Here is a 10065-nt window from a genome sequence, read left to right as displayed (position 1 = left end):
GATGGGGACAACTGCGGTGGGTGGAGGATAGACACGGAGCATCTTCGGGAGCGTGGTGCATACAAGTGGGCAGGCAAGGAGGCTGCTTTGGGGTTTGGAGGCCCCATCCCACTACTAAAGGATCTTAGAGTCCCTTATCCCAGGTTTGTAGCTAATAATCCCCCCCAAATTCCCTATATCGGTCAAAAACCCACTTCCCGCTGGGGAGACCTGCTCTTTGCCTCGGCAGGGTGAGGAGGCAGAGCCCCGTCCTCATGTGAATCATTTTACACCTTCCCCAATGAAAAAATGTCCTTTTTCCTTTGAAGCCGCCCCGGCTGCTCTTCCTCTCCCTCCTTTCATTGCAAACAAAGCGTGGCACTTCCCTGTGCCGCCCTGGCACCCTGCCCATCTCTCCTGCCTGCGCTGCCCTCACCCAGCAGGAACTGAAACCAGTCCCCTGCCCTGGGCATCGCTTAGCCCTCTGGGACCCTGGGAGCTATTATGGGGCTAAACCCACTTTTTTTGGGCAATTTGCTTTTCTAGCAATGCTTTTTGAGGTGTAAAAGCATAGCGACGCCTCCAGTGCAAACTGCTGCGACGCCGTGTTTGCAAGCTGGAGAATGCGGTGGAGATGCTCCCACAAAGGGTGACGCATCTTGCTTGGCACTCCCCTTTTTTTAACCAAAAAGATGATTTCTAACCCCAGAAACCCCCTTTTCCCCGCAGTTATGGCTCTGCTGAGTTTCCCCGGCCCCGAGGAGCGATATTAAATTCCAGCGGCGCGTGACCCTGCAGGGAGTTGGTGGGGGGACAGCTGCATCGGCAAAGGGCTCTCCCACGCCGAGGCGAGGATTTAATTAAAACAAAGGCGATTAAAGCCGCGGTGGGGTCTGCTGTCCCCACCCCAGGTGACATACCGACCCCCGGGCCCATGCAGCACCCAGGGGATGGGGCGAGCACCCAGCTTGCACCTTCAAACCCCCCTAAAATAAGAATTAAAGCCAATTTTTTCAGCTAAGCAAATAAAACCCTTTGAGAGGAGAAATAAAACCCCTCCGAGCCCGGCGCTGGCACGGCCCCAGCTCGGCTCCGGTGTCACGCTGAATATTTTACGGCGTGGGTTTAAGGGTGGCCGGTCACATCAGCGTCTCTTTGTGCTAAGAGGGGAAAAAAAAAAACCACCCCCGAGCTTCTTAAAAAGAAAAAAAACCCAAACCCTCGTGGGTGTCTCGGGGTGCTTTACCCCCCAGCACTGATTCATGCTCCATCGCCGAGAAGCACGGCCGGGCACCGCGCACACCCAGCCCGGAGGTGGGATTAAGCCGGGCTTTGGTTAATCCCCTCCCAGTAGCCAGGCTTTATAAATCCCCCCGTGCCAGTCATCGCAGCACCCAAGGGTGCCCCGGGGCCCGCCGGCATGGCCCAGCAGCGCCGCGTCCAGCTCTCCACCCAGCGTCCCACCAGCACCGTCTGCGTGCTGGGCACCGAGCTCTCCCTGGACGTCTGCGGGTAAGCGGCCGCGGCGCCGGGGGGGGGAAATAAAATCAGCTTTTCTTTCTTTTTTTTTGCTTTGTCCTGGTTTCAGCTGGGGTAGAGTTAATTTTCGTCTTGGTAGCCGGTATGGGGCTGTGTTTTGGGCTTAGGATGAGAACAATGTCGAGGATACACTGCTGCTTTGGTTCTTGCTAAGCAGTGCTAAGCTGTCGCTGAATAGGTGCTAAGTGGCGCTCACACCGGTCAGGGACTTTTCAGCTTCCCCGGCTCTGCCGGGGGCACAAGAAGCTGGGAGGGGGCACAGCCGGGGGGGGGCTGACCCAGACTGGCCCAAGGGCTATTCCATACCATATGGCGTCACGCTCAGTATATAAGCTGGGGGAAGAAGAAGGAAGGGGGGGACATTGGGCGTGATGGCGTTTGTCTTCCCAAGTCACCATTACGCGTGATGGAGCCCTGCTTTCCTGGGGATGGCTGAACACCCGCCTGCCGATGGGAAGGAGGGAATGAATTCCTTGTTCTGTTTTGTTTGCGTGCACGGTTTTTGCTTTGCCTATTTAACTGTTCTAATTTAGTTTGCTTCAATTATTAAACTGTTCTTATCTCAACCCACGAGTTTCCTCCCTTTTACCCTTCCGATTCTCTCCCCATCCCACCGGGGGGGAGTGAGCGAGCGGCTGCGTGGGGCTGAGTTGCTGGCTGGGGTTAAACCACGACAGTCCTTTTCCATGGGGTCCTCCACGGGCTGCAGGTGGATCTCTGCTCCACTCTTAACTTCCATGGGCTGCTCTGACACGGGATTATCCACGTCCACAGACACTTTGGGGTGTCGTGCTCCCGCAGGAACTCGTCCACAGGTCACAGTCCCTTCGACTCGAGTTGACACTGGAGTTCCAGCCTGTCCAGTAAAGCAGCACAGAAAAACAGCGATGCCCTGGCCATCTGCCAGCCCGGGTACGTGGCCGTTTCTGTTATCAAAATGTTCCCAGGCACAACACAGTAAGATGACTCTAACATACAATAAGGCAAGCAAGCCCCATGGCAAGCACAGAAGCCTGCCGATTAACAGCTAAACAGCAATAACAGCTATAAATTCGATCTAGCGCATTCCAATTAAATCTGTTGTTATCTCGAACCCTTCGAGCCCCACGTTGGGCGCCAAAAGGACTGTCGTGGTTTAACCCCAGCCAGCAACTCAGCCCCACGCAGCCGCTCGCTCACTCCCCCCCGGTGGGATGGGGAGAGAATCGGAAGGGTAAAAGGGAGGAAACTCGTGGGTTGAGATAAGAACAGTTTAATAATTGAAGCAAACTAAATTAGAACAGTTAAATAGGCAAAGCAAAAACCGTGCACGCAAACAAAACAGAACAAGGAATTCATTCCCTCCTTCCCATGGGCAGGCAGGTGCTCAGCCATCCCCAGGAAAGCAGGGCTCCATCACGCGTAATGGTGACTTGGGAAGACAAACGCCATCACGCCCAATGTCCCCCCTTCCTTCTTCTTCCCCCAGCTTATATACTGAGCATGACGCCATATGGTATGGAATAGCCCTTGGGCCAGTCTGGGCCAGCCCCCCCCCGGCTGTGCCCCCTCCCAGCTCCTTGTGCCCCCGGCAGGGCAGGGGAAGCTGAAAAGTCCCTGACCGGTGTGAGCGCCACTTAGCACCTATTCAGCGACAGCTTAGCACTGCTCAGCAAGAACCAAAGCAGCAGTGTATCCTCGACATTGTTCTCATCCTAAGCCCAAAACACAGCCCCATACCGGCTACCAAGACGAAAATTAACTCTACCCCAGCTGAAACCAGGACAGCTTTTATCGCATTATTCGAGCTGATAAAAAGAGCTCGGGGCGGGGTGGGGGCGATGCCGCCGCTCGGGGTGGTTTTCCCAGGAGATGCCGGGCCCCGGGAAGAAGGGGATGCTCCAAATAGCGATGCAGCGGCCGGGCGGCGACCCCTCCAAAGGGCGATTTTGCAATTTTTTGGGTGCAAAAAGTCCCCCCGGGTGCTTTAAGCGATGCCCCGGGCTGAGGTTCCCATCCCTCCAGCAAAATGGAAATATTTCCCCGTTTCGGTGGAATGCGGGGAGTGAAACCACCGCGGCGCTGCTGGCCGGGGCGTCAGCGCCCAGCCCCGCGTGTTGTAGCTGCCTCCTTGGCCCCAGCCCAAGTTCAAGTGCTTTTCAGCAGCACATTTTGCTTTTTGCTTCCTTAAAGCCCGGCTCAAGCAGCAGCTTAGCTGGTTTTTTTTTTATTTTATCTAATGCATCCAAAGCCACGCGCCATCCCATCAACGCCGACAGCATCCCATCCTCGCCCGCTGGCCCCGGGGTGGGATTTTCCTCTCCCCCCTGGGGCCGGATCCCTGCTTCTCTCCTCGAGGGGCAGGATTTTGGCTCCTTGGCCCATCGCCCGTGGCCTCTTGCGCCGGGGCGGAGCGATGCGAGCTGCAGCCTGCCCAATCGATCGTCGCAGCTTTGCTTCGTTCTTAAGGTGATGCACCTACTCGGTGCTACCGTAGGGCGAAATGCAAGTATTTGGGCAGCCCCACCCCAAAATACCCCCCCAAACAGCTCCGGAGTTTTGCTGCGATGGAATATTGCAGGATTTGTCGCACTTGCATTTTGTAGGGTTTGCTGTGTTTTGCAGGAGTTGTCGTAATTTCATTTTGCAGGATTGGGTGTGTTTTGCAGGGTTTTTTGGGGCAGGATTTGTTGCAATTGCATATTGCAGGACGTGTGGCGTTTTGCAGGGTTTGTTGCAATTGAATATTGCAAAAATTGGTGCATCTTGCAGGATTTATTGTGATTAATATTGCAGGATTTGCTGCAATTTCCTATTGCAAGACTTGTTGCATTTTGCATCATTTGATGCAATTGAATATTGCAAAATTTGGTGCATATTGTAGGCTTTGTTGTAATTAATATTGTGGGTTTTGTTGCTGTTGCCTTTTGAAGGATTTCTTGCCTCTGGCAGGATTTGTTGTAATCGCCTTTTGCAGGATAGGTTGTAATTGCCTTTTACAGGTTTTGCTGTAATCACGTTTTGCAGGATTTATTGCATGTTGAAGGACGCATTGCAATTGCCTTTTGCAGGATTCGTCGCATGTTGCAGGATTTATTGCAATTGCACGTTGCAGGATTTGTTGCATATTGAAGGACTGGTTGCAATTGTATATTGCAGTATTCATTACATTTTGCAGGACTTATTGCAATTGTGTTTTGCAGGATTCATTTTATTTTTCAGGAGGTGTTGCAATTGCCTTTTGCAGGATTAATTGCATTTTGCACGACTTGTTGCAATCGCGCATTGCAGGATTTATTGCATGTTGTAAGATTGCTTGCACGTGGCAGGGTTTGCATCCCCTGCGGATGGCTGCACGCTATGTTATTCCAGCAACGCCCCCCACCTGGGGCTCTCACCAGGCTTCCCCCCCCCCCAGATCTGCACCCAAAGACGCCGTCGCCTTCCACGTGCAGGGGACGCCGGGCGTGAAGCTCTACGTGGTGCACGATACGCAGAGCGTCAAGTTGCCCTCCAGCGTGAGCCGCTGGCCCCTGGCCACTGGCACCGAGGTGCTGCTGGCCATGGATGCTCTCAGCAAGGACGTGGGCGATGAAAAGGTGGGTGCTGGTGCGCCAGCAGGATCCAACCCCTCTCTGCACGGTGGCGAGCACCCGCTCCTTGTTGCAGGTCAGGATTTCTTATTTCGGGGAGGCCGGCGGGGTGCCTGTGGGCAGAGCCATGCTGTACCTCACCTGCGTGGGTAAGTGCGGGGGGGGGCCCCAAACCGTGGCGCCGGCGGGGATGCTCCCCCCCCCCCCCAGCATCCCTCTCCCCGCAGACGTCTCGCTGGACGCCGACACCAACCGCAGCGGGGCGGTCAGCAGGACGCTGCTGGATAAGGTACAAAGGGGGGAGCGGGAGCCACCCGGGACGGCGGGGGGCAATGGCAGAGCCGTTTCACCCCCCGGCCCCCCCAGGCGACGTGGACGTGGGGTCCCGACGGGCACGGGGCCATCCTGCTGGTGAACTGCGACCGCGACGACCCCAAAGCCGAGACGCTGGATAACCGCGACACCGCCGTCCGCTCCTACGCTGGTACCGGTGCATCCCATACAAAAAAATCCCATTTTCCTATGTTTTTCCCCCCGAATTTTCTTTTCTTACCCCCCCTTTTCCACCCCAGACCTGAAGGACATGTCACAGATGGTGCTGCGGACCCGAGGTCCCCGCACCATCTTCGCCGGCCACCGCCTCGTCCTCCACGTGGACTTCAGCGACGCCGATAAAGTCGGCGTTTTCTACGGCGGCAGTGAGTGCCCGACGCCGGGGTTGGGGGGAACAAATACCCAAAATGGTTGGGGTTCAAGCAAAATGCTTGCAGCAGAGCGAGCATCTCTTCTGCAGCATCCAACCTACGTCCCGCGGGTTTTACCTGATGCACCGGGTGATTTTGCTCCCCCCGTGCGTACTCCACGGGATCAAATGTGCCTTTTTTGCAAGGTTTTAGCAAAAAAAAACGGAGCTGAAACGGTGCGGAAGAGGGGTTGGTTGTTTAAGGGGGGTCGCACGGTGCTTGCACCCGCAGACAGCGTCGCGCTGGAGGAGTACAAGCACGTGCTGGGGGGCTCGAAGCTCGCCTACGCCATCAAACCCAGCCGGCATCAGGAGGAGAGCATCTTCTACGTGGAGGGGCTCGCCTTTCCCGACGTCGGCTTTTCGGGGCTGGTGACGTTCCACGTCACGCTGCTGGAGAGCCCCGAGAAGGTACCGCCCGTGGGGGCAGTCGGGGTGACCGGCAAGGGGTGGCAGCGGACCCCGAACGCTGTTCCCCCCCCGTCCCAGGGTTTGCTGGAGACGCCGATTTTCACCGACACGGTGGTTTTCCGCGTGGCTCCGTGGATCATGACCCCCAACACGGCGGCGCCGCTGGAGGTCTTTGTCTGCAGGTGGGTGCTGGGTGAGCGGCCGCATCCTGCCCCGTGCCGGATCAATCCCCAATTCCCATTTTTCCTCCCAGTGTGGACGACAACGAGGATTTCGTGGCGGCTGTGGGTGCCATGGCCGAGAAAGCCAAGTGCCCGCTCACCGTCTGCCCGCTGCTGGAGAACCGCCAGGACCGCTGGATCCAGGTGGGTGCAGGATGATGCCCAGCCCCATCCTCGCTGCGGCAGCTCCAGGGGGGCTTCCCCCCATCTTCTCCATCTCTTCTCCAGGACGAGGTCGAATTCGGCTACGTGCAAGCCCCCCACAAGACCTTCCCCGTCGTCTTCGACTCGCCCCGCGACCGCGGGCTGAAGGATTTCCCCGTCAAGAGCATCCTGGTACCCGACCCCTGCCTCCTCCCTTCCCCAGCAAGGCATAAAGTTTTGCAAACCTATAAAAAAACCCAGAATAAATCAAATTTTTTCTTGCGTTTTTGCGAAGGGAAGAGCCAGCACGGAGGGTGATTTGGGAGTGCTGCATTTGATGTGCTTACAGCTTTTTTTTGACCATTATTGCCTTTTTTTTTAACCACCATCACCTTTTTTTTAACCATTATCCCCTTTTTTTTCCCTATCCAGGGCCCTGATTTTGGCTACGTGGCCCGGCAAGCGCCGGAGGGTGCTTCCAGCCTCGATTCCTTTGGCAATTTGGAGGTGAGCCCCCCCGTGACGGTGCAGGGCAAGGAGTACCCCTTGGGCCGTATCCTGATCGGCAGCAGCTTCCCCAGGTGAGATGCAGGATGGAGGGATCAGAGCATTGGGGAAAAAAAAACAAAACCAAAAACAACCCAAAAAAGGATTTTTATGCACCGTTTGAGGTTGGTTGCAAGCAGAGCATCACCTTGGGCACCCCAAAATGGCAGCCCCCTCCTTGTGCCCCCCCAGATTCGGCGGCCGAAGGATGGCGAAAGCCGTCAAGGATTTTCTCATCGCCCAACAAGTGCAGGCGCCGGTGGAGCTGTTTTCCGACTGGCTCCGCGTCGGCCACGTAGATGAGTTTCTCAGCTTCGTCCCCGCGCCCGATCGGAAGGTAATGAATCCCGTGGGGGGAGAAAAGGGGGGTGCAACCTTTATACCCCCCCAAATACCATCCCTTTCTCCCTCCTCAGGGTTTTCGGCTGCTCCTGGCCAGCCCCAGCGCCTGCTACCAGCTCCTCAAGGAGAAGCAAGAGGAGGGGTTCGGCGAGGCGGCGATGTTCCAGGGTAGGGGGGAGGAGGAAAAATGGGGCTCAACGGGTTCGCTTTCCCTTTTTCCTGCAAAATGCAATGGGGTGGCTGAAGGCATGGCACCCCAAAATCCAGCTAATGGCTGGAAAGTGCTGCCGGCAGCAAGGACGCGGGACAGAAATAAGTAGAATTAATTCAAAAGCTGCAGGGATTTGGTTTCCCGGGTTGGGACGGAGCTCGCTGCCGGTGAGCCCTGAAATGGGAGCTCCCGGCTCGGCCGCGGCAGCCTCGTCCCAGGCGCGGTGCGGGAGCGATTCCCGCCCGGTTGTGTCTGCTGCAGGGCTGGAGAAGGTGCCCAAGCCGACGATAAACGAGATTCTGGCTAACGAAGCCCTCCGGAAATTCAATAACTACGTCCAGGTGAGAAAGGGGGGCAGGGGCTCCTTTCCAGCCCTGCCTGTCCCTCTGTCCCTCTGTCCAGCCCTCCGGCCGTCCCCCCATCCCTTTGTCCCTCTGTCCACCCATCCCTCTGTCCATCCACACATCCCTCTATCCCTCTGTCCATCCCTCCGATCCTCCCTCTGTCCATCCACCCATCCCTCCCTCCCTCTGTTCCTCTCTTCATCCATCTGTGCATCCCTCTGTCCATCCGTTTGTCCCTCCCTCTGTCCACCCATCCCTCCCTCCCTCTGTCCATCCCTCCCTCTGTCCCTCCATCCCTCCACCCATCTCTCCTTCTGTCCATCCATCCCTCTGTCCGTCTGTTTGTCCATCTGTCCACTCATCCCTCTCCCTCCCCCACTCCATCTCTCCATCCTCCATCTCTCCATCCCTCTCTCTGTCCCTCTGTCCACCCATCCACCCACCCATCCTTCCATCTGTCCACCCATCCCTCTCTCCATCCTTTTGTCCCTCTGTCCAGCCACACATCCCTCTGTCCTGTCCCTCCCTCCCTCTGTCCCTCTCTTCACCCATCTGTGCATCCCTCTGTCCATCCGTTTGTCCCTCCATCTGTCCACCCATCCCTCCCTCCCTCTGTCCCTCTATCCCTCCACCCATCTCTCCTTCTGTCCATCCATCCCTCTGTCCATCCGTTTGTCCATCTGTCCACTCATCCCTCTCCTCCTCCCTTCCTCCACCCACCCATCCCTCTGTCCATCCTCCACCTCTCCATCCATCCCTCTGTCCATCCGTTTGTCCATCTCTCCACCCATCCCTCTCTCTCCACCCATCCCTCTGTCCATCCTCCATCTCTCCCTCCCTCCCTCTGTCCACCCGTCCCTCCGTCCGTCCCTCCCCCGGCGCCCCCGCCGACGCCCCGCTCCCTCCCCGCAGAGCTGCATCAGCTGGAACAGGGACATCCTGAAGCGGGCGCTGGGCCTGGCCGAGCCCGACATCCTCGACGTCCCCCAGCTCTTCCGAGGCGACGTGGCCGCCGGCGCCGAAGCCTTCTTCCCCGACATGGTAACACCCAGCACCCTCCTCCTGCCCGGCCCCCCCGGGCTGAATCCGGGGGGAGATTTGCACCCTCACCGCCCTCCCCGTGCCGCAGGTGAACATGCTGGTGCTGGGCAGGCACCTGGGCATCCCCAAGCCCTTCGGACCGCTGGTGGGTGGGCAGTGCTGCCTGGAGCAGCGGGTGCGGGCGCTGCTGGAGCCCCTGGGCCTCACCTGCACCTTCATCGACGACTACTTCTCCTACCACGTCCTCTCCGGGGAGGTCCACTGCGGCACCAACGTCCGCCGCAAGCCTTTCGCCTTCAAATGGTGGCACATGGTGCCCTGAAGCGGCCTCGGCACCCACGCTGTTCCTCCTCCTCCTCCTCCTCCTCCCCAACTCCCTCTCCCCATCCCTGCAAGTGCCTTCGGCCGCGGCGGCCCTCGGCCTGCCTTCCAAATAAAACAGGGCTGCAGCTTTCTCCTGGCCTCCCGCTCGCTGGGTGCAAGGTTTGAAGCTTTGTTCGAAACGGGAAGACGGGGTTTTGTCACTCTGGGGGCCGCTTGGTGGTGGTTCGGCACGTGGGCATCGCTCTCCCAGCACAGCGAGTAAAATCAAACTGGTTAAACGGGGGGGGAAAAAGGGCTGAGGGGGGTTATACAGTCCTCTGGCCTGCTGCAGTGATGCATATGCAAAAATGCACGTTCAAAAACGCACGTGTGCATGCCCCAAAACACACACACACACGCAGAGCTCTGTGTGCGTGCAGACAGCACGCACAAAAATGCGTGTGCATGCGCAAAAACACGTGCACGCAGAAAAATACACGTGTGCGCAAAACCACACATCTGCGCGCGTACAAAACCGCACGCGTGCACAGAAATACACGTGCATCCATGGAGAAATACACACATGCAAAAAACCACACGCGCATGGAAAAACACCAACACTTCTTGCATGCAGAAAAGCAAGCATGCCTGCAATGTATGCACAAAAAAG

The 10065-nt window shown here is 57.2% G+C and overlaps 1 protein-coding gene across 1 annotated transcript; it reads left to right on the top strand.

Annotated features, from left to right (window-relative positions):
• Positions 1 to 1365: 1365 nt before the first annotated feature.
• Positions 1366 to 9414, top strand: LOC309598522 (protein-arginine deiminase type-1-like; the record flags this gene model as incomplete). The annotated part of the gene is made up of 16 exons (XM_082329202.1): positions 1366 to 1491; positions 4916 to 5096; positions 5167 to 5239; positions 5318 to 5379; positions 5457 to 5574; positions 5663 to 5788; positions 6065 to 6243; positions 6322 to 6425; positions 6497 to 6608; positions 6693 to 6800; positions 7041 to 7189; positions 7347 to 7491; positions 7571 to 7664; positions 7969 to 8048; positions 8964 to 9092; positions 9181 to 9414. The coding sequence occupies exons 1-16, from the start codon at positions 1400 to 1402 to the stop codon at positions 9412 to 9414; spliced, it is 1986 nt and encodes a 661-aa protein (XP_082185328.1). The 5' UTR covers positions 1366 to 1399.
• Positions 9415 to 10065: the final 651 nt, after the last annotated feature.

Source organism: Platalea leucorodia, assembly GCF_965183815.1.
Source record: "Platalea leucorodia genome assembly, chromosome: 17".
NCBI lineage: Eukaryota > Metazoa > Chordata > Aves > Pelecaniformes > Threskiornithidae > Platalea > Platalea leucorodia.
The sequence above is the reverse complement of the archived record's forward strand: the minus strand, read 5'-3'. Positions and strand labels throughout refer to the sequence as shown.